We start from the raw sequence: 24,594 nt of genomic DNA, 5'->3' as shown, positions 1-24,594 counted from the left end.
ACCTTGCTTTCTGATGTGTGCTATGAAGAAGGCAGTATTATTATCTCCATTTTACAGATGAGGAAATTGCTCAAGGTCACTACCTAGTGAATAGCAGGTCCAGAATTTAAATCCAGTTTTAATCCCAAGGCCTTTGCTCTTAATTACCAGGTCATACTATTACTAAAAAGCCATTAATTAAAAACTTGGTGTAACAATAGAATAAACCTTAATATTTTTCTAGCCTTCTATGTTGTACATTTCAACAGTGACATGGATAGCATGATAATCAGATTAATGAGTGATACAAACTTCAAAGGCTTACTAATACATAACCCCTAAACTATTAGCAATTTTCCCCTGCAGGAAGCCACTAATAATAAGGGATGGAGAAAGACAGGCAACCTTTTGACTCAAAATAAAATATAGCAACAAAAAACCCCTTAAATGTACTTATTAGAATGAAGGATTAAACCAAAGAAGAGCAGCTGCTTCTCAACCTACGACCAAGTGACATGTATTTAAAAATTTTTTTATTAAGGATGTAATACCAGGAGGGACATGCATTAAACAGTGAAGGGGCTACCCGGTCAGCTAGACCAGCCATGTACCATAAAGTACTTGATAAGTTATCCATGTGGATAAAATAACTAATGTATCCTCAAAGGGTCTTCCTCACATATATTTTTTTCACCTGAAAGTTGACCAAACCTTTAGTCCTTTATTTCAATATATCCAGATAATCTATTTAATTTACCAGATGTCAATTTTGAGAAATAAAATTGAATGTGGGAGATATTACATTCATGTTAAATGCAGTTTGAATGAATCAAATTTCATCAGAATCATCTACACTGTAATTATAAGACACTTTTTAAGTGATTCACTCATGTGAACCTTGTAATTTTTTATACCCACAAAGAGAAATGCCGTTTTAAAAAACTGATTGGTTTAATATAAATTTAAAGAGAAAGAGAAAAATGGCTCCCGGAGTAAGAAAATATATCACCTAAGGAAGAAGAGACAAAGGGAACATAGTGAAAAGTAAATCTGCACCTCCTAATTCTTGTGCCATAAAATCTGCAAGGCATGAGTCTTGGAAGCGTACTAATAACTCTTCCAAATTACTAGGGTACAATTCCTAACATATGAACTGTAATGTGACAAAGACAAGTGACACGGAAGTGATGGAAGCAGCTGCATTCTGCAATTTAAATATACTCACTTAGTGGAGTGAAAGATGATTGATTACTGCTTTTCCCTTTTCCTGGAGGTGACAGTTTTGGTGGTGATTCTCCACTTAGGTCCGATGATATTTCTCAATGTCCTTAGTCCAGGCAATCCGGAAGTGCCTGGAATATATTTGCCACAAATATTTTCTATGAGCCTTCTTATATCAGGGAAAGATAAGGCTAAATGACAGTCAAATGTTATAAAAGCTAGATTTTTTAAAAAATGCTATTTTAAAGTACAACTAAGTGCTATATATGAAATGTTTCTGTTCCAAATCTAAGTGTGTTGTGCACATAGAGCATATGTAGCTAGACTATGCACCTATGACTTTCGTCTGTGTGTACCTTGGTCTTCTGTTCTATTTATTTATCTGTCTAAACTCAGCAACCTTGGAATTAATCCACTATATTCCCATGTGGTACTTTTTTCAAAATCTTTAGGTGAAGGGAGTTATTGACATTCTTCTCAAGTCTCTGTATTCATGTATTATGCGGAACTGGCCAGTCTCAAGTGAGTGACCAAGTGCTTACTGAGTGAGGGCAAGAGGAAGTCATAGCTCATAGCTGCTCCTCACTATTCTATTTATATCTCTAGAGGTTTAATGCATAACTTGGGAAATTCACTTATCTATTGTGAGACTCCAAAGAAAAAGCTCTTCCCCCTCGGGCCTCACCTTTTTCCTGCCCTGTTTGCCTCTCAAGTTGAATGTATATGTTGAGAGCCTGGGGAGTTGAGGGCAGGAGGAGAAAAGAGATGAGGAGGAGGAGAGGGGGCAGAATCTACAATTCCATTAAAAAAAGATATATAAGTACCTTAGTTATAGGAGAAAACAAATTCCTTTCAGCTGTTGGCTTTTATAGTCTCTGAAACAGGAAACACACTAGAAGGTACAGTATTAGAATTGTGAGGTTCTCATTTTGCTTGATTTTATAATTCTGTAGTTCATCAAATAAAGTTGTTAAAATAATAGATTTACCCGTTTAATTATTGGTTTATTCACTTAAGCAAATGGTAGTGAAAACACTTCACACTGTTTGTTGTTGAGGTATTGTTTGGGCGATGGGGGTAGGGGAGGTTATTTTTGAACAGAGGGAAGTGTAGACAGCAGAGTCTCTTATCTGGTCACGGAGTTGGGTGTCCTACTAAGTCTCATCAACTGAGGTGCCTTGTCTACAGCAGAACAAGAACAGATGTGCTCTGGTGGTGTTAATATCAGAGCACTGGACAGACTCTTCTGAAGAACTGGTGTCACAGCCTAAATTTGCTAACCAGCAGTGTGACCCTGCCAGACAAGTCAGCCTCTTTGGACATCAATTCTTTCGTAATGACCAAATTGACCTGGACAGTCTTTGATTTCCTTTTTGGCTCTCAATGTCTGAAGTCTGTAGAGCATAGTTTAGCTTTTGCTATGTTTTCCTTCGTTTTAGAAATACTTCATGGAAGTATTCCTTTTCATCAGTCTCACATGGAGTCACATATCTATTCTTTGTCACTTACAGTTGTCTTTCTCAGGAGTTATTTATATTTAATAAGCCTGACCACAGATAAGCTTTTTAAAAATTTTTGTCAAGGAGACAATTCTCTCTAGATTTCCTAAATCTACCAGTTTTCCTCGTAAAAGTATAATGCTACAGAATACTTCAGTCCATGGACTTTGATATTATTATGCCCAATCTGAGGAGCTAATGGGCCCTGTCACCAAGTTTCCTATTATCTTCACATTTCAAGTGAGTTTCCCCCTGTCAGCAAGCGTTCGATCTGATACAGCATCTTTCTTGGTTGAATTCCATACTGCTTGAGTCATGAAATTATCCTTGATATTTTTTAAAGACCACTTTCATGCTGTACATTAAAGTGTGTGCTGTCCATTGCCCTCACAGAGGGTGTATCTGACAACGATGATTTCCATGACTGTGTAAGTTAGAGTCTAAGCCACAATGCGGGGACTACTCTTTCAGTCCTAAACACAGGCAATTTCCCTCCTGTTTGGAGAATTGATTGGTGTTTGTCTTCTTGCCTCACAGATAAATCGCAATTTTTCTCGAAATAGTCCACTATATCCTTGATTCTTTTTCCCCCAATAGGATTAAGCCATCTACTACTATTGCTTTACGGAAGATGCCTGATTATGTGCTATTTAAGAAGAAACGTTGCTTATTTAGTTCTGTGTCTCCAGGGCCAGAATACGATAGGCACTCAGTAAATATTTGTCAAATGACTAATAATGGGTGTATCTTATCGTTTGAATTGACCCTTCAGGTAACAGAAAACTGCACTGTTATTCTTCTCTCCATGAGAAAGATGTTCAAATTGAATTATTTAGGTTTGAAATAAAAGAATTTATTACTCTCCCTAAAAATTACTGTGAAATTCTCATTTTAAGTTTTTTCCTGCCTCATATGGCACCAAAGATTTTAACTGCCTTTCACAATACCACACAGCTGAACTGAATATTGGGTGACCTTCTCCTCGCTACCACTTCATGTAAAGCAAGGCATGACAGAATATTTTAGGAGATATTCTGAGAGACATTGAAAAATATTTCCCTCTATATTCATTTTGAGTCCTGAGGAATTCCAGCCAAAAAGCAAATCGCATTTTCCCCGTTTTTTCTCTTCATTTCTGAGGTACTAAATCAACTACCTTGTCAAATTTTAGATCATATCAATTTATGCTAACAAAGATATCTCTGTTGTATTTTCTCCATACTAGTTTAAATAGATTTTGCCCTTGTATTTATAACTCTATGATGTGTAAAATATGGGACCATCTTGGCTTATAACATTGGCCCTTTATCCCTTATACTTACTTACTCACCAGATTTCTTTGCCCTTTGCTGTTTTAACAAATCCAATGGAGTCCATTGTCTACTGAAAAAAAAAAAACCAAACACAAACACGCAACAAAAAAGTTGAGAGTTATGTTTTGTTTGGCGGATATTCTTAGGACTTCAAGCCCCCGGAGATAGGACTCTCAGGTCACTCTGAGGAACTGCTCCAAAGAGGCGAGGCGGGGAGCCAAGATATTTAGGAGTTTTTGCAACAAAGGGCATGTAGTCGGAACATCAACAGATTATTGTTAATTAAAGAAAACCAGACATCTCAAGTTAATGAAATTGGCGCTTTGCTATGTATGGGAAGATGCAAAGTCTGGGCTCGTTGAAATCATTCCTTTGATGTGCACCTCAGCTATCTGGGACCAGAAACCTGCATTTTCTTATTCTGAGTCTCCTCCATCGGGGTGGCTATAGCTGTTGACAGCTAGATGGCAGGCATTCTTTGTTTCCATCCCAAGTTCCCTCAGGGATCTCCCTCTGGGAGGCTGTAATGTGATGACTTGATGGCTGCAACATCTTTTGTTTACTAATATGTCAGGTGACATTCTTAGTTCACACCATTAACCTTGCTCTTTTGGAATTTTCATATGTTTTCATTACTGTGTATTAACATATTTATGGTGTTAAGTAGCTTCAATGGAAGAGTGAATCTCACTGTCTAGTAATCCATGAAATCATCTCTTAGACACCTTTAAATACTTCAGCTGTCTTCCTGTTGTAAGTTTATTACCCCCTCCACTGCCCACCTTAGGTAAACTAGAAGAAAAATAAAGGCAAGAAGAGGATATAGTCAAAAGGTTAACATTTTGTGGACAAATGTGAGGAGGGCTTTCTCTCAGCTGTGGTTTTCCTTCTTTCATTCTGATGCCCGTGCTTTCTCTTGAAGTGAGGTTTTTAGTTATGTCCTTCCCCCTTGCATTTTCCCCTCTCAATTTACACAGTTGTCGGGGCCCTAACTGTTCGTCTATTAGGGAAAGTAATGATGAGAAACATCTGAGGTGTAAGGTTTAAGCTCATTTCTGTGGAATGTTTGCATATACTGGGCACTGTGCTAGGTGCAGGAGATAAAATGAGGACAAAGAAAACAGTACAGTCATGGCCTTCACAAAGTTTACCTTCTAATGGGGGACACAGAGCAGTAAACAGACAATTATAGCACAACTGGTAAGAACCATGATAGAGATGGGAATGGGGAGTACAAAAGAGAGACAGCTGTAGGCAGGGAGCAGAGGGAAGTCAAGAAGGGCTTCCTGGAAGAGGTGCTTGCTGAACTGAGTTTATAGGATGATTACGTGTAGCCAGGATAAAAGGAGCATTCCTTTGAGGTACAGGGAATACCTTGAACAGGGGCAAATTGGCAAGAAACAACTTGAGTTCCATGAACCGCAGGTCGTACCAGGCTGCTCAGCGTAAAATATGAACCAGAAAAGGACACTTCTGTAGATCTGTCCTTTACTTTAATGACTGAATTAGAATGAACAGGGAAAATCATCCAAACTAGAGTGAATGAGCAAACCTCTTTTCTGACCATCCAAAACCAAAACTCCAAATTCTACACATTGAACTCGCCAGTTTTCACCAGTTGGAGACTAAATCCCCACAAATATTATCTTTATGTTTTATTCTGCATCTGTAATAGTTTTTGTTGTTCTTGGCCTTGAATTGAAGATGGAAGGCCAAGAGCTTGTGGGTTTGGCTAGACTAGGGAAGCAGCACTTTGACTCAGCTTACATCCTATTTCTATTCTTATTTTTTGTTCCTTTAAAAACAGCACAAACAATAACATAATTTAGATTTTATAACACACATAAAGAAAAGTAATTTAAAATTCTGGGGGAATTTATTTTTTAATAGTTTGTTTCCTCTTTATTATTTTAAAAGAGATCTTTCTTTGCTGTGTTTTCTGAGCTCCTGTCATGCTTTCTTACTTTCTCTTTTCTAAGCCTTGCTTAGGATAGTCTTTTAGTGATTTCTATTTAGGATTTTTAGTTCTCATCTAATCTTAAAAAGAGCCAATCTACATTTAAGATGTATGTATCTAAATCTAAGATATTTTCGACTACAAATGAGAGGATGTCATTATCTAATTGGCTTACACAGACTTATCTTTACTAAGTGTAATGTAGCATTTGGAGAATAGGCAATGCATGTACATTTGGCTGAATGATGAAACTATTAAACAACTGCATATTTAAAAGCTATAGAATGAATAGATTCTCTACAAGAATCTACAGTACATTAAAATAATGATTTTGTAAAGCTTGAAGCCAATAAAGTCAGATTCCATTTAAATATGTGACATCTACCACCTCCTGAAAGCAAGAAATTGCATGAAGATAATCACAGATGAGCTTATTCTGGAGAACTGTATTAAAGACAATCTGATGAGATAAGTGTTTGGCATTTTGATGATCCCCTCAACCCTGAATCCAAATTTCCAAAATTCCTTGTCTAATCCACTGATGTCCCCAACACAGACACAGAAAAGAGAAGATCATCCCTATGATATCACTCTGGTTTATCTTTTCTGCCCCAGGTTGCTTGAACAGCCATCCCTTTTTAATGTGTTGTCTATGTTTTGGCTTTGTTGAACATTTCCTTGGCATCTTTACTTTGATAATTCAGAACTGGAGCACTTGGCTTTCACAATTGCTGGAAAAGCAGGTGGTGTGCTACCGTATTAAAAAGGCCTTTTACAGTGTCTGGAATAAATGATATGGAAATTTGAGTTGTGTTGCAATTTTAGGAGAAAAAAATCTGTCATTTACTTTCTGTCCCTGTGTTCACATTAGAGGGTGGATCTCAGTGGGAATGTATTCATATCTGGACCATCTTAGAACTTTATCCTTATGAAGTCATTATTAAGACTGTGGTGGTGTCCAAAATCTCTTCACTACTTTTCCCTTGGTAGAATCTGTCACATGATATTTTTAGCAATTGTTTTGGCAAAAGCAGTGAAAAAAAATGCAGATAATACACACAGGGCTCTCTTCAAAAAGAACTTATAATAGATAAGTTAGATAGTTGTTTTTGCTGAGTTGAGCCTATTGTGTGGTCAGAAATGCATCTCCTACATGAAGAAATACTTGACATCAGTGGAAGGCCAGAGCTGAAAGTGGTGGGCTCATTTACACAGCTGGAGTATGTATGCAGAATTGTTGAAACTGTATCTCTGCTATAGGGGAGAAGTATTTATAAAACGACAAAAGCATTCATCATTTATGGCCCACTGTTCAATATCTGATACATGAATACCTTGCCTTTCTTTTATATGAGGATGGCAAAAATCTCCTCACTATGAACCCAGCAAAATTTTGAGTTGAGAACATCTTATCTGGTCTGTTTGTAGCCATTGGAACAAATTTCATGGTAATTAAAAGTCAGGCCATGTATTTTTTTAAATTTTCTAAGTCATAATCCATTATATGGCATTTTGAGAAACAGTAAGTGTTCTTGCTTTATACGTAGTAGGTGTTCAATAAGCAATGCTACTGGATCAGACTTGGTTGTAAAGTGGATTCCACTATGTCTACATTGAGATCCTAATAACTATGTACAGTTAAATACTAATGTTTGGAGATCTATGAATTTCAAAAGGTTAGAACCTATAGCATGAAAGTTAGATAGGAGACATTATTGGGAATTTTCAGGGGGGTAGATCATGTGGCCTGATTTTTTTGTTTATTCTTTGCCCCAAGTGCTTTCCTTAAAAAAACAGCAGCATTCCCACAGGGTCCTGGATGTTGTGTCTCGGGTGGTCAGAGGATAGTTCTGGAGCTCATTAATCACACTGTCCTTGATTTCTACCACTCTATTTCAACAAAGATTTATATTTAGAATACACTGAAAAGCAGTAAAATGAAAACAGTAAAATCAGAAGTTGAAGGACTAGTTTTGTGATAACAGATAAAATAAAGAATATTATATTTTTCAACTTAATTAAAAATACAAATTTTCTAAAATATTATTGTTTTATTAAAGGCAAGAAAAATCTAAGGGTTTTTAACCGTGGTTTGGGAGATACAAAGATTCTGTGTAATCCTGAAAAAAAAAAAAAAAAAGCAGAGGTTAAAAAGCAGTGCATATACTAAGTATAGGTAACCCAAGTAATTGAATATTTACTTAGGTTACTAAGGAAAAATGTGGACATTTCAGAGACTGTTTCTGTCTTACTATAAAAGGATGCATTTATATTCCTCATCATGTTAGCTATATATATTAGAATTTCTGAGATCTCATAAATGGTTTAACCTGACTTACAATGTATTGAATTCTGTACATACATTGTTTTTCTTCTCCACCTCTAGAGATAGGGCAATAGAGGTTATAGTAAAATTCTTACATCTTTAAAACATTGTCACTTTAAAGATGAATGAAATATCATAGTTTCTTTCATTGGCTCTAAGTTTCTGTATTTCATATAAAAGAAAATATATCTGATAAGGGCTAATATCCAAAATATATAAAGAACTCATACAACTCAGTAACAGCAAAAAAAAAAATTCTGCTTAAAAATGGGCAGAGGATCTGAATAGACATTTTTTCCAAAGAAGACACACAGATGTCCAACAGGTACATGAAAAGTTACTCAACATCACTAATCATGAGGGAAATGCAAATCAAAACCACAGTGAGATATCACCTCACATCTGTTAGAAAGGATATCAAAAATACAAGAAATAACAAGTGTTATTGGCAAGGAAGTGGAGAAAAGGGAACCCTCATGCACTGTTGGTGGGAATGTAAATTGGTGCAGCCACTATGGAAAACAACATGGAGATTCCTCCAAAAACTTAAAATAGAACTACCATATGATCCAGCAATTCTACTTCTGAGTATTTATCCAAAGAAAATGAAAACACTAATTCAAAAAGATATATGCATCCCAGTGTTCATTGCAGTATTATTTTCAATAGCCAAGACGTGGAAACACCCTAAGTTTCCACTGATGAATGGATAAAGAAAATGTGATACACACACACACACACACACACACACACACACACACACACACACAAATGGAATATTATTCAGCCTTAAAAAAGAATGCATCTTGCCATTTGTGACAACATGGAGGGACCTTGAGGGCATTATGGTAAGTGAAATATCAGACAGAGAAAGACAGATACTGTATGAACTCACTTATATGTAGACTCTAAAAGCAAAAACAAAATAAAACATAACAAATAAAAAAAGAACTCATAGATATAGAGAACTAATTGGTGGTTGCCAGAGACAGGGGATGGGGATGGGTGAAACAGGTGAAGGGTGTCAAATGGTATAAATTTTCAATTATAAAATAAATAAGCAATGGGGATGTAATGTACAGCTTGGTGACTATAGTTAATAATATTGTATTGCATATTTGAAAGTTCCTAAGAGAGGTTTTTAAAGTTCTCATCACAAGAAAAAAATTGTGACTATGTATGACGACAGATGTTAACAAGACTTATTATGGTAATCATTTCACAATATATACAAATATTGAATCATTACATTCTTTACCTGGAACTAATATAATGTTACATGTCAATTATACCTTTATACCTCATTAAAAAGAGAAAGAAAATAAGTATAATTAGCCTTATATATGGATCTGTGATATAATCTAATTGATAAAACTTAAAGGTCATGTTTATGGCAAAAACATAATCCTTTAGACATACAACTTTAGATTTAAAATATTGTCTCTCAACACCCTGGAAATATTCTATCGTCTTCTTGCTTCTATTGATGCTTTTAAAAAGTGAACATTCTAGCTAATTCTTGTAGGGGGTAGATAAGTGTGACGGGAGCTTTGAATCTGGTCGTTAAAGAATGAGATGTTTGAAATAAAGGTTTCCTATTTAGTATCAATTCTGATAATGAAAATTGTCAGACTGGACCTCTGAGAATGATAGTTGCAGAATGGATGAATAGTTCCTCATTTTAATGCTCAGAAATATATTTATATTTATATTTATATTTCCAAGTAACGAATGAGACACAGCCTTATAGAACCCTAAAATGAGAAAGGCATTTTACTCCATATGATGAAGAGACTTGGGCCACATACCAGGCTGGGCATTATTTAAAGTCTTACATCCACTTCAATATCAAATTCTCTTTTTAATCAGCTTCATTGGTAAACTGGAGCCAAATAATCATACATACTTGACTGGTGATTGACCTGATATTTTGTTGTCCATTAAGCTTTGATATATTTCTCTTATATTCATTATCCAACAGCAATGGAAATAAAATCCTGCCCTGAAATATAGGGCTTGGTAGTATGGTAGGAATGCTGGCCTCACAAAAAATGTATCAAGTATTATCTTAATATCTAGCCCTACACTTTTTCTTTAAATCTTGATGACATGACCATGTTATTTCTTCCCTAATCACTGTCACCCATCCCAAATATTCAGTTTGTTCATAGTCTCCATGTCTTGCTTCTGATAATATATGGTTTTAGGAAAGTGTTATTGACTTATTGACACTAAAGTATGAGTAATATTTGAATTGTAATAGATCTTAAGCCAAGGAATGAACCTTTCTGACATTTAAGAAAAAAGTCACTTTTGGTAGTAGGGTCATTTAAAACCTCTCATATAACATATCAGTTGTCACCTACTATATAAGTGGGTAAAGTTGACTAAGAGTGAGTGGAAGAAATCCAGAAATGTATTTTTTCAAAGCATGTATGATGTATAAATCCATATATTTTCATCTATATTTATAAATACATATACTTTAAGAAAATCTTTAGAAGGAAAAAGAATTAATAGGTGGTATATCAGAGAACCATAGTAGCCACATTTATGAATTGGAATTTGATGTATCACTTTTTAATTTAATAAAGACTATATCCCATAAGCTACTGAAAAAAATAAGATATAAGGAGAAAATTCTTAGAAACTCAATTACACTACGGATTATGATAAAAAATTTTGATCAAATAATTAGAATGGTAGCCTGATTAATGATTTTGTTAATTGATCTTTATCTAAAGTGCATATCTTTATAATTTAACTATTAACTTTATTTTTTTCTCCTTTTCCAGTGTTAAAGAACCCAGTGTGTAAATTATATAGATTTCCCACATCTGACAATAAGTGGATGCGAATCCGGGAGCAGATGTCAGAGAGCATACTTTCTTTTCATATTCCTAAGGAACTGATCTCTCTTCAAATCAAAGAAGATTTGTGTAGGTAAGAGAAAATGATTTATGATTGTCTCTTACATTAATTGTTTTTTTTTTTATAAAACATTTTTTCTTAAAGTATGATGATAACATAAAAATCTAGATCTGCATTGTCCAGTATTATGGCTCCTAGCCCTGTAATTAGTCCACTTTGAGATGTTCTGCAAGTGTAATATAAACACCAGAGTTTGAATTCGTAGCACACAAACAAAAAAAGACTGATTTCATAATGAAGTGTTAACATTTTGGCTATACTGGGGTTGAATACAATATGTTATTAATTTTATGTGTTTCTCTTTTTACTTTTAATTTTTATTTTATTTTATTTTTTATTGAAGTATAGTTGATTTACAATGTCTTGTTAATTTCTGCTCTACAGCAAAGTGATTCAGTTATAGATATTATATGCATTTTTTTATATTCTTTTTTATTATGGTTTATCACAGGATATTGAATATAGTTCTCTGTGCTATACAGTAGGACCTTGTTGTTTATCCATTCTATATATAAAAGCTTACATCTGCTAACCCCAAACTCCCACTCCATCCCTTCCTCAAACCCCTCCCCCTTGGCAACCACCAGACTGTTCTCTATGTCCATGACTCTGTTTCAAAGATAGGTTCATTTGTGTCATATTTTAGGTTCCACATATAAGTGATATCATGTGGAATCTAAAATATGGTATCTTTTTACTTTTTGCATATGACTACTGACCACTAGACAATTTTAATCACATATATGACTCTCATTTGTGGCTTACATTACACCTTTTCTGTGTAAATCTCCCACCATTAAAATGTGTTGAAAAAAATTCAATTATGAATCTTTAAAATTTTCTAAAGAAAAGTAGAGAAAAAATCATATTGAAGCCTCAAAAGGGAAATAGGAAAGATTGTAAGGAAATTGACTAGCGATCTCAGTAGAATATAAGGTATGGTTATTATGAAAAGGAATTAGAAAGCCCTAAGGTGAGAACCATCACCTTTTAGGAAAAATGCTAAGAAGGAACGAATAGTGGAGAGAATAATGAAATTTTAAAATTCAGCAGGCAAATTAGATCCACAAAGCCAGCAGAGAAGAACAGATTTGACACTGAGAAATCACATCTCGGATGTGGAAGACAAACACAATAAGTTCTTCTCAAATGTTCTTTCTTGGGAAAGAACAATTCATGCAAAAACTTGAAAACAGTGAAAACTTATGCAGGTTTTTATTTTACATGCTAAAATCAGACTAACCTTATACTTACTTCTCTGCAGAAGTCCATGGAGTAACATCTACTGATTTTTGATTTTTTGAGAGAAAAAGGTTGTGGCCCACTTTATTATATAGGGTCAAGTTATGACTTTTTTTTAATGAATGAAGGCAATGGAAATGACATACTTAAATACGCAGAAGCTCAGAAAATGTCATCCACCAAACTTTCTTAAAGAATCTACCCTCGAAGATATATGCTATCCAACTGAGAGAATAATTTAAATTAAGAATTATATTTATAATATAATATAAATTAATATACTGTAATCATTAAATTATAATATGAAATTAATATGATATAACATAACAAATTAAGAATGTAAGAATGGGACATTGTCCTACAGAAGGACTTGAAACATTTTTCTTGGTTGGGTGGAATCTCCAGCCCAGACAGATATTTACTCTGAAGTTCTTTTTTTGGCCTCTTTTGTTTTGTTTTAATTTTTATTGGAGTATAGTTGATTTACAAGGTTATGTTAGTTTCTGCTGTACAGCAAAGTGAATCAGTTATACATATACATGTATCCACTCTTTTTTAGATTCTTTTCCCATATAGGTCATTACAGAGTGCTGAGTAGAGTTCCCTGTGCTGTACAATAGGTCTTTATTAATTATCTATTTTATATACAGTAGTGTGTATACGTCAATCCCAATCTCCCAATTTATCCCTCCCCCCCTTTCCCTCCTGGTAACCATAAGTTTGTTTTTTACATCTGTGACTCTATTTCTGTTTTGTGAATAAGTTCATTTGTATCATTTTTCTAGATTCCACATATAAGCAATATCATATGGTATTTGTCTTTCTCTGTCTGACTTACTTCACTCAGTTTGACGATCTCTAGGTCCATCCATGTCACTGCAAATGGACTCTTTTACCCCTAGTCTTATTCAGATCCCAGAAAGTATTATACTTACCTCAACCTTCCTCTCAACAGCACAATTTTAATGGATTTTCTTACGTGGTTTGATGAAGACTGTGGGTGCCGTCGTGCCCTTATCTTTCAGTAGTTGCAAAGAGTACAAGGTGCTTCATTTTCATGCTTGGAAATCTATATTGAGAGAATTAGTTTTTAAAAAGCTTTGAGTCTTTTCTTCAAAAAAAACTAGTTGCCAGGGCAACTCTATATTATGCTAAGTAACTGAAACAGCTATTTTCTGAATCTTTAAAATAACTATTAACTAAATTATATCATTTTAGTTGGTGAAGAGCAGTAAGTAAATGAGCAGTAGGTAAAAGCTGCCATTAAGTCCCTATTTATATTTTGTTCTGCATAGGACCTGTGGATAGATGGAGATAGTTATAGATGGATAGACAGAGAGATAGACAGACAGACACACAGACATAGATATACAGTCTTTCTTTCCTTTTCTTTCTTTCTTTTTTTTTTTTTCTTAGGAAAGTCAGTAAACACAGTATGAATTTAGCTGTATAACAGGGGTTACAAAAACTTTTCCTTAAGGGCCAAATAATAAATATTTTACAAAATATTTTACAAAAGTGAGCTGTTTCCTCTCAATTACCAAGATGATGAATTTGCAGACATGGTCAGACTTCTGTGAAGTCTGGATTTTGAAAATCCTACACTTTCTTTCATGATCCACTGACTCTTTCAGTCTCACTTTTCACCCCAGATGTAAACTTTTCTACAAATTCTCTGTGTTGGTGTGTTGTCATCTCCTTATAGGGGTAATTAGGGTATTATTTGAATATTTTGTTACATAACTTCCCTCCTTTACCAAGGGAGTAGAAAATGGAAAATTTTCTGCAAAGACTGCTATGATTGACATCAGCCTCATAAACTCGCAGGTAGAGATTTCCTAAGTTTGAGTATGGATTTAACTGTGAACGAAAATAGCAAGTAAGAAAGGGAATTTAGGGAATATTAGGTATATGTCTAGTCACAACTGTGTCTTAAAGACAAGGCATTATTAGTAGTTTTGTAATCTATTTAACTCGGTGAGAATGAAATCCCACTCATGCATTTAAAGGTATATTATTAATTTTATCATGTCTGGGATTGGTAAACACTTGAGAGACTAAGTAAGTGTGAGTCTGTTGGCAGGGACCAGGTGTGTGCATGGTACGCCTCTTTGCCTAATGCATACCTGTATGTATCAATGAGGAAAATGTTGTCCTTCTCAGCCGTCATGATATGGAGTGTAAATGTTGGCAGAGACATAATGGTGCAGCAGCTACTTTCCATCACTCATACCCAGTGCCCTTGCCTGCAGCTGCCATCTAAAAACTCTCTTGCTGTTAGTCCCTTAGTGTTACATTGGACTCAATGTGAACTACTTTAATTAACTTTGAGATTGTACATACACAAAGTGTTAGGGCTGTGATAGAGTTTAAATTCTTTGGGGGCTCCCTCTCATTGGCCTAAGCATTAATACCTTCTGAGTTCAAGTTCAGATATATAACATCTTTTGCGTTGGCTGTGACGTGTTTTCACAATGCTAAACTTTGAATTTTATATTACGGTTTAGGCCCAAAAAATTCACAAGCAGGAAATCGTAGATGACAAGTTATGTTTACTGCTGTGAAGAAAGGCTTATATTAGCAATTTTCTGCTTCTTTGCTCCTGAAGCCATATTTTTAAAAATATATAAAATATATGGTAATTTTTTTCTGTAAAAATAATATATGGTCACTATAGAAAATAGTGAAAATATTAAAAAGAAAACAAAATCACTCTAAACCCACCACCCAGAAGAAATACTGTGTCTTTATTTTCTACATCTACCCTCATCTTTGTGAGCCTCACTGTGGAAAGCAGACTTTTGGTTCCCATGATTGTCACGCCCTGGTATCACATTTAAGTCATTCTCCCTAAAATAATTCCTGTCTCAGTAAATGCCACCCTCTCTTCAACAGTTCAATGCAGAAACATAAAACATAAGTATTTTTGTCTTGTCTCACCAAACCTATCCACATTCCACATTCAAGTTCAAGTATCAATTTCTAATCATGCTAATTCCACAATTTCTCTCAAATTCATTTATTTTTTACATTTTCACTCTATCCATTCTAATCCCAACCACCATCATTTCTTGTCTGTGATAGTGTAATGGTCTATAACGGCTTTTCTGCCAATGGCCTTGCTTCCTTAAAATCCATGGTTCACTTTTTTATGAACAGATGATACAAATGAACTTATTTACAAAGCAGAAATAAACTCACAGACATAGAAAACAAATTTATGGTTACCAAAGGGGATAGCGGAGGGAAGGGAGAGCAGAGAGTTTGGGATTAACAGATACACACTACTATATATAAAACAGGTAAACAACAGTGACCTACTGTATAGCTCAGGGAAATATACGCAATATCTTGTAATAACCTATAATGGAAAAGAATCTGAAAAAGAATATATACATATATGTATAACTACATCACTTTGCTGTACACTGGAAACTAACACAACATTATAAATTAACAATTCTTCAATTAAAAAATAAATAAAAAAGAAAAAGATCCATGGTTCACATTGCAGACTCACATAATCTGATTAAAAATGTTATAAATATGCAGATTTCCAGCAGGAGTATCAAGGAGACAGCATTGATGTATAACCTCTTGAGAGCTATGCTGGAATTATGTGTTGGGAAGGGAAGAGGGGGAGGTCCTGGCTTACCAACTATCAGTGTAACACCTCGCTTCTGAGAAGTGTACTAAATGACTCTATAATCATGATACCTAAGGGATGTGGCATTATAAAGCAGCCCAGTTCTTTGATCCAGCCTCCTTGAAGGATGGGGGGGAGAAGACAACTGGTTTATTATAGAGTTAGTGCAATGGAGAGAAAAAGGAGAGTACATGTTGAAGACAGCTCAGAGATCCTAAATACATAGAAGGTGTGTGTGTGTGTGTGTGTTTATGTGTATTTTTCCCTGTGTTTATAATGCCACAGGCTTTACAGTCCTTCACCTTGGGTTGCATGCAGGCAAGTTATGTAGGTCTTGCCAAACTACCACTTATAAAATTTTTATAGCTTGTTTTAGTGTTGCCACGTATTTTGTTTACATTGAGTATTTTCTTCAGATTTTGTACTACTTCAAAAGTTTGCTTTGTAGTTTTGATTTGCATTTCTCTAATGATTAATGATGTTGAGCATTCTTTCATGTGTTTGTTGTCAATCTGTATATCTTCTTTGGAGAAATGTCTATTTAGGTCTTCTGCCCATTTTTGGATTGGGTTGTTTGTTTTTTTGATATTGAGCTGCATGAGCTGCTTGTAAATTTTGGAGATTAATCCTTTGTCAGTTGCTTCATTTGCAAATATTTTCTCCCATTCTGAGGTGTCACCCCACACTGGTCAGAATGGCCATCATCAAAAAATCTACAAACAATAAATCCTGGAGAGGGTGTGAAGAAAAGGGAACACTCTTGCACTGTTGGTGGGAATGTAAATTGATACAGCCACTATGGAGAACAATATGAAGGTTCCTTAAAAAACTAAAAATAGAACTACCATATGACCCAGAAATCCCACTACTGGGCATATACCCTGAGAAAACCATAATCCAAAAAGAGTCATGTACCACAATGTTCATTGCAGCTCTATTTACAATAGCCAGGACATGGAAGCAACCTAAGTGTCCATCAACAGATGAATGGATAAAGAAGATGTGACCCATATATACAATGGAATATTACTCAGCCATAAAAAGAAAGGAAATTGAGTGATTTGTAGTGAGGTGGATGGACCTAGAGTCTGTCATACAGAGTGAAGTAAGTCAGAAAGAGAAAAACAAATACCGTATGCTAACACATATATATGGAATCTAAAAACAAACACAGAAAATGGTCATGAAGAACCTAGGGGCAAGACGGGAATAAAGACACAGACCTACTAGAGAATGGACTTGAGGATATGGGGAGGGGGAAGGGTAAGCTGGGACAAAGTGAGAGAGTGGCATGGACATATATACGCTACCAAACGTAAAATAGATAGCTAGTGGGAAGCAGCCGCATAGCGCAGGAAGATCAGCCCGGAACTTTGTGACCACCTAGAGGGGTGGGATAGGGAGGGTGGGAGGGAGGGAGACGCAAGAGGGAAGTGGTATGGGGATATATGTATATGTATAACTGATTCACTTTGTTATAAAGCAGAAACTAACACACCATTGTAAAGCAATTATACTCCAATAAAGATGTTAAAAAAAAAAAGTTTGCTTTGCTTAGTCAACATTGAAATATGTTAGTTAATAGAAGAAATGATGGACCCTGTGGCGTTGAAGCTCCATGGCAGCTACACATACCATATTAAATGATGGTGTGCACACATATATGTTTAGATGGGAGGCTTGGGTGGCCATAGGGTGTTTGGTTTTATCAAAACATATACTTTTCTACATTATAATATGATGTTTGAAAACTTATTATGGTACAAAAGTTTTAAAGAAATGAAGTATTTCAGTGACAATGAACCTCATGGTCTATAAAACTCCCCAGGAAAAAGTTAGTTTGATTTATATCATGTATTTTTCTCTTTTTCTCCTGCTTCATTTCTTCTCTCTCTATATTTTTCGTCATTGGTCCCAGGGGTGAGGAAAGAGAGAAACTTCCTTGAATATAATTTTGGGAGTCTAAAGGAAAGGATAAGAATAATTTATAACAATTAACTTTAAGATGTCCTTAGGTTTTATATAAGACATAAATATTTGTGTATACCAGGCAGAGGAACAATCTTGTAAGTAAAATATAAACATCTGAACCAAACCCTTTAGTAGGGAAAATGTAATAGAATTTGGGACATAGAAAGTTTAAATAAAAGTCTTGCTAGCACTTCTTTTAGAGAATGTGAATGCTTTCTCTTAGATATTAGTGTTTGTAAATATTGTACATATACTAAATTCATGATGATAAAATATTTTATGTCAATGAAGACACTGTTTTGTTCAATACTATATATTTCAAATATTCTATATTCTTCATTTTTAGAGCTATATTACAGACCTATGATAAGTGTATCTATCTGTCTGTCTATCTAGTCTTAAATCTATTTCTTGAATGCAGTATATTCTTTTATATGCAAAAAAATAGTAAGATACTTTGAAATCCCAGGTTGAAAGCCTAGTTGCTGCACAGAGTTACATTTCAGAGACATGTTCTACATGCTGACTTTAATATTATCATATACTACTAAATGGGTTTTCTAAGCAATATACCTAGTTTGAAAGAAATGAGGAAGATACTTACTTTTCCGACCTTGAACCTTATCTTAAAGCATTTTGTGACTATTACATTCAAAAAGGTTCATATTATTTCAAACCGATAATGCTACAGGAGTGCCATTTAAAAAATGTTAAAAGTATATACTAGGAATTATGAACTAGAACTAGAATATATTCATATAAATTATATTTCAAAAATATCCTCACTGTACAAAAAGTTGTACAGCAGGATTTTACCACATAGTGAGCCAACCTGTCTATTGAATGTGGTTAGATCTTTTTTTCAAAATTTATCACCAGATGAGGTTTCCCCTTCACACGGCCTGCAAGGCAAGCAAGGGCTCCTGTCTACCTACATCTCCAGCCTCATCTTACACCTTGTTTATTTTGGCCTGGCTGAAGCACATGACTTTTGAGATGTCTACTGACATTTGCATACTTAGATAGAATAAAAGCACACTGAAAATCTTTACTGACCTTAAAGAAACATTGATTAGTGGGAAAAGTAATAGGGAGTCAGCTATTCTCTTTAGGTCTCATAGATACTGAATAGACCTCAAACTGATGAATTTCATAGATGTTTTTTATAGTGTTCTATCTCTTCCGCTTTGTTTCTCTTTGTGTTTCTTTCTGTCTCTCTTGTTTGCTTTCTCTGAGGAAAATCTTAAGTCCTAAAGATCCAAAAGTGATGCATAAAAAAATATCCCATTGGGACTCCACTGTTGACTCATACCTGACGAGTGTTATTTCTTCTGTTCATTTTTCTTCATGCAACGTTGATGCGCAGTTGGAATGCCATGTGGTATATTATTTATCATGGAAAGAGCGCATTGGCCCTACCAACTCCTAGTATTGAGGGCAGATGCTGTGTGCCATTAAGTTCATCATTATAGATTCTTGGTATCATTTAATGAGATGTCCTGTAGAGCGCTTAGTATCACCAAGCTGGCGATAGAAATATGTGTTTTAGTTTGCTGTTTGGTTATTATAATAGCCCCACAGGAACAAATAAGGCAAAGCTCATTCAGAAGCATATTTGTCCATTGTGCCAGGATTCTTTATTTCACATGGATTGAGTAGGAGAGAGTGTATGTTGTGATGATAAAAATACGGAATTGGAATAATTATCAACCCGAGTCCAAAACCTCTTTATCTGCCATTTGATATGTACTTATAATTTTTAGAAAATTACACAATTTCTCAATTTTCAATTTTTTTTTCACTTTTTAGATAATATTATAATTTGTCCTACAGGGCTACTGTAGTAATTAAGTGAACAATCAGTAGACTCTAGCACTTATGGCTATGGGATTTGGGGGTGTGTGTGTATGTAAGTGCAGCTCTGGGTTTGAAACCTGGCTCTCCCAAGTCTACTTAATAGCTATGTGGCATGGCACAATTTAACTAACTGCCATAATTCAGTTTCCTCAACTGTAAAGAAGGGATTAAATAATAAATGCACAAGGTTATTGTGACGTTTAAAATGAGCTATTGAAAAATGCCTGGTGCATATATACATAGGCCTTTAATGTGTGGAAACCACTCTTACCACTTATGTAAAGAATCATATGCACAATAGACACCCATTATATCAAAACTATTATCGTTGTTATTTTTTATCTTAGCTGAATGTTGATAGTGTTTCAGTCAGAAAACCGAGCCTATAATTTATTTGTAATCTCCTTTAGTTTACTAACCTAACATACGTCATAGATACGTTTATTATATGGTACTACAAATTCCCAGTGGACAGAAAAATGGACTTCTCTCACAAAACTGGTGTATTTAGAGCTGAGACAGTGATTTTGGAATGATAGTGAGGCATCAGACTTCAGATTAGTTAGGGCCTTCTGGGACACAGAAAAGGAGGAACTTGTCAATTTTCTTATTGTACTATTCCTGGAATCTAGCGTAATACCTGGCATATAATAAGCACTCAAGAATGTAATCTTTTCCCAAGAACAACTGAAATTGCGTGAAGAGAATGACATGATTACACTTGGAAAAAGGGAAGCAAGTGTGGAGGGATAAAACAATTTAGGGGATGTTGTGTTTGCCTGGGCTAACAATGATGGTGGCTTAGACCATGGTGGTTGGGGGGAAATGGTGAAATGTACAAACATTTGGGATTGTTTTGGACGAGCAGAGTTTGGTGATGGATTATCTCTGGAGGTAAGACGTGCAGAATAACTTAAGCATTCTGACCTGCATGACTGAATAGATAAGTTATAATTCTTTGATGTAGGACATAGTGGGCAAGCACAAGGTTTAGAAGAAAAAAAGGAGCCCTCTTTGGCTCTTAATTGAACCATCGAGGTCTTTGCTATTAAATCCAGATGCTGCTTGCTCCATGTGGCTGTTGAAACTTAAGTTAAAATTTGTTAAAATGAAATGAAATTTAAAATTTCGTTTCTCCATCACCTTAGTCACATTTTAAGTGTGCAGTAGTCACATATGGCTAGTCACCATTGTAATTAAAAAGCGCAGCTTTGGAACATCACCATCACACAGAGAGTTCTGTTGGACAGCGCTGATCTAGGATAACCAGCAGTAGCATCTCTAACGTTAAAGAATTCTAGTAACATAAAATCCCCCTTTCTTCCTGCTTATTGGAATTTAATGTAAAGAATAAGAAGGCTGACATCAAGCTTTACCCTTGTCTGCAAAAACTGAAGGGTTTTATTTTGTTTTTTCCTCAAGCTGATAGTATCAAGATATGTTCTTGATGTGATTTCTAGTGAGAGTGAGATTGTGCTGTATTTCTAATGGAGAGTCTATCTAGCATAGTAGTTTAAAGCATGGGCACCCTAGACAAACCTCCTGGGCTTCATCCCAACTCTGCTACTCACTATCTGGATAGCTTTGGGTAAATTACTTATCTTCCCTGAGTCTCAGTTTCCTCATTTAAAAAATAAGGATGATAATAATAGTACCTACTTCCTTGGGCTGTTATGCATACAGAATGAGTGAATATTTATAAAGTTCTTATTATAGTGCCTGGCATGAATAAGGATAATCAGCACTGCTAAATATTTGTTAAAGGAATAGAAAATACATAAGAATTTTGTTTTGTTGTTTGAGATTCCAGCAATTATGGTAGCCAAGGCTGTCTGGTAAGTGCACACTTGAGCAAAATGTTTGCACTGGCTCTTTGTTGACCTGGGTGGAATTTACATACAGATGAGTCCCTCAGATGGGAGATTCCAATCTTGTCCTCCTATTGAAGGATACTTGCTTAAGAGAAATCATACTCACCAGAAATTAAAATAAAAAAGAGAACAAGATTTGCATTCACAAGACCTCAGTACATGTCTTGATTCTGCCACTTCCTAACAATATGGCATCAAATAAGTCACTTTACTTCTCACTTATATTCTTCCCATTTGTCCAGAGCAATGTTGTTCACTAGAACTTTCCACGATGATGGAAATGTTCTATACTGTACTGCCTACTCTGATAGCCATGTGGCTATCAAGCACTTGAAATGTGCCTAGTGAGACTGAATTTTTTATTTTGTTTAGTCGGGCTCTGGGACAATTATATCTGAGGAGTGTTTTAAGAATAAGAAAAGAGACACATTCTATACAAAAGTAACCTTGATTACCTGGAAAGCCTTATGGTGTTCCCCAAAGAGCTCTACTGCCAGCACTTTGAGAGCTTCTTGAATTCTGTCTACCTATGAAACTGAACTGGGTGACATCTGCACTCCAGATGCAGGAGTGAGAATTCAAAGGGGTGATACAAACGTTTGCACCTTCTAAAAGTATGGGCATGAATAATGAAAAATGGTAACTCACACTGTTACTGTTACTCACACTGCATATGTTCTTGCTTTAGTAGCCTTTCAGGTACAGTGAGTAATTTTCATGGCTACCCAAAATAAAAAGACATATATTAGTATATGTGGATTTAGGAGAAACTTCATATAAACACGCCACAATTTTAAGCATAAATGGAACACTGAGCTTTAACATATTAAAACAATAAATGACCATGTTTGACAAACTTTGAAGGATAAAGATGTTATGTGGAAGTAAATAAACACCAAATCATCTTTATCAGGAGCAGCAAATAGACTCTCCGGACGGAATAAGACATACTTATCATTCCTCATTTTTTTTCTAACGCAGCTACCTAAAACTAAATTATAGAATCTGGCTGTTTATCAGATACAAACAGATTCTGTGATTACAACTAAATCCTGTAGTTACCGTGTTCCAATGCTTAGTCTTGGCATATAAACTTGAAACCTTGAGTGTATAGTACAACAGCCGCTTATTTTAATGTCACATGAAAATCAGAGTGAATGACCACTCAGAATATCCAGTCACTTTTTCCAGTGAAATAGTGGCTCATGGATTGCAACATTACCCACGCTGTCATTTACAAAAATGCATTTTAAAAAAAGCCTGTGATTTATGGATGCAGTTTTTATCCCTCTACGGGTTAAAGCACAGTTTGAATTGTGGGTTGAAAATACTGTGAAACTTGACATGTAGTTGAACTTTGTTCAGTTTTATGGTGTCACCCGGCCACTTTATGAAATGAAGCCACCCACCAGTCATTTATGGAGTCTATAGTTCATTGACTATTTCATATTTAATTTTTTTTCCTAATGGGTAAATTTTTATGGCTTCTTTCATGTTTGTTTTAAGGTCTAATTTTGCTTAATGAATGAAAGCCATTTGGCTCTTAAACCTGCCACCCATGTACACCCACATGTAGTTTTATTTTAATTTATTAATTAATTAATTTATTTTTGGCTGTGTTGGGTCTTCGTTTCTGTGCGAGGGCTTTCTCTAGTTGCGGCGAGCGGGGGCCACTCTTCATCGCGGTGCGCGGGCCTCTCACTGTCGCGGCCTCTCTTGTTGCGGAGCACAGGCTCCAGACGCGCAGGCTCAGTAGTTGTGGCTCACGGGCCTAGTTGCTCCGCGGCATGTGGGATCTTCCCAGACCAGGGCTCGAACCCGTGTCCCCTGCATCGGCAGGCGGATTCTCAACCACTGCGCCACCAGGGAAGCCCCCACGTGTAGTTTTAGAGTGTGTTAAAAGAGCCAAAAGGCTCTCTTTAAATTGTGTAGCCATTTTTATTCTACAAAATGGTATTGTACAGCTCATTGTAGGAAAATATTTCTATTTGCTTAGATAATAACAATTTCAAATAACGTTTTAATGTCTTTCTTACTGGTCTGTATCCTTTGGTAGATAAATTTTTATCAGGCTATTTGGTCTTACTACCTTCTTATAAATGAATTAACTGTTACTCTTGGGCACTCTTTCTTACAATAATTACTTTTTGTAATTTCAGGAATTTTTGAATTCACATAACCAGATTTTTTTAAGTTGATTATTCTGGGTTTACACTTCTAATAAGATAGGTGCTCACATGTGGCGCTTTGGCCTCAGGACTAGAGATTTCTTGTGTATGTCCCTTAGACAAGCTGAGCATTTCTATGGTTATTTTTCTTTTGAAGAAGTCAGAGTATTTGTAAAATGTAGTGGGAGGGATAAAAGTTCATGAAAGAGCCTAAACTATATTCTAGATGTTTCCATCTCACCACCCCCCCAACTTCTTTTACACCAAGCAGAAGGAAAGCTTTCTGATGGAATCTCTACATAGTTAGTGTATTACTCAGGATTCTCTAGAGAAACAGAACCAGTAAGGGGTGTGTGTGTGTGTTTGTGTGTGTGTGTACTCATCCTCAGATCTTCAGGGTGAGTCAGCAAGCTGGAGACCTAGGAAAGACTATGGTGTAGTTTTAGTCCAAAGGCCAGCAGGCTTGAGACCCAGGAAAAGCCAGTGTCCCAGCTCAAAGTCAGCCTGGCAGGAGGAATTCTCTTTTGGTCAGGGGATGGTCAGCCTTTTTGCTCTATTCAAGCCTTCAACTGATTGGATGAAGCCCACCCAAAGTAGGGAGGACAATCTGCTT

The 24,594-nt window shown here is 35.6% G+C and overlaps 1 protein-coding gene across 6 annotated transcripts in view; it reads left to right on the top strand.

Annotated features, from left to right (window-relative positions):
* The window catches only part of INPP4B (inositol polyphosphate-4-phosphatase type II B), a 371,544-nt gene that overhangs the window by 171,664 nt on the left and 175,286 nt on the right, over nucleotides 1-24,594 (top strand). For all 6 annotated transcript variants that reach the window (XM_082390014.1, XM_082390013.1, XM_082390011.1 and 3 more), the window contains one exon: nucleotides 11,091-11,238. In XM_082390014.1, coding sequence (XP_082246140.1) covers nucleotides 11,091-11,238 — 148 coding nt within the window. The remainder of the gene's footprint in view (nucleotides 1-11,090; nucleotides 11,239-24,594) is intronic.

This window comes from Balaenoptera borealis (genome assembly GCF_965194805.1).
Source record: "Balaenoptera borealis genome assembly, chromosome: 4".
Taxonomy (NCBI): Eukaryota; Metazoa; Chordata; class Mammalia; order Artiodactyla; family Balaenopteridae; genus Balaenoptera; species Balaenoptera borealis.
Note: the sequence above shows the minus strand (reverse complement) of the source record. Positions and strands in the feature narration are given on the sequence as shown.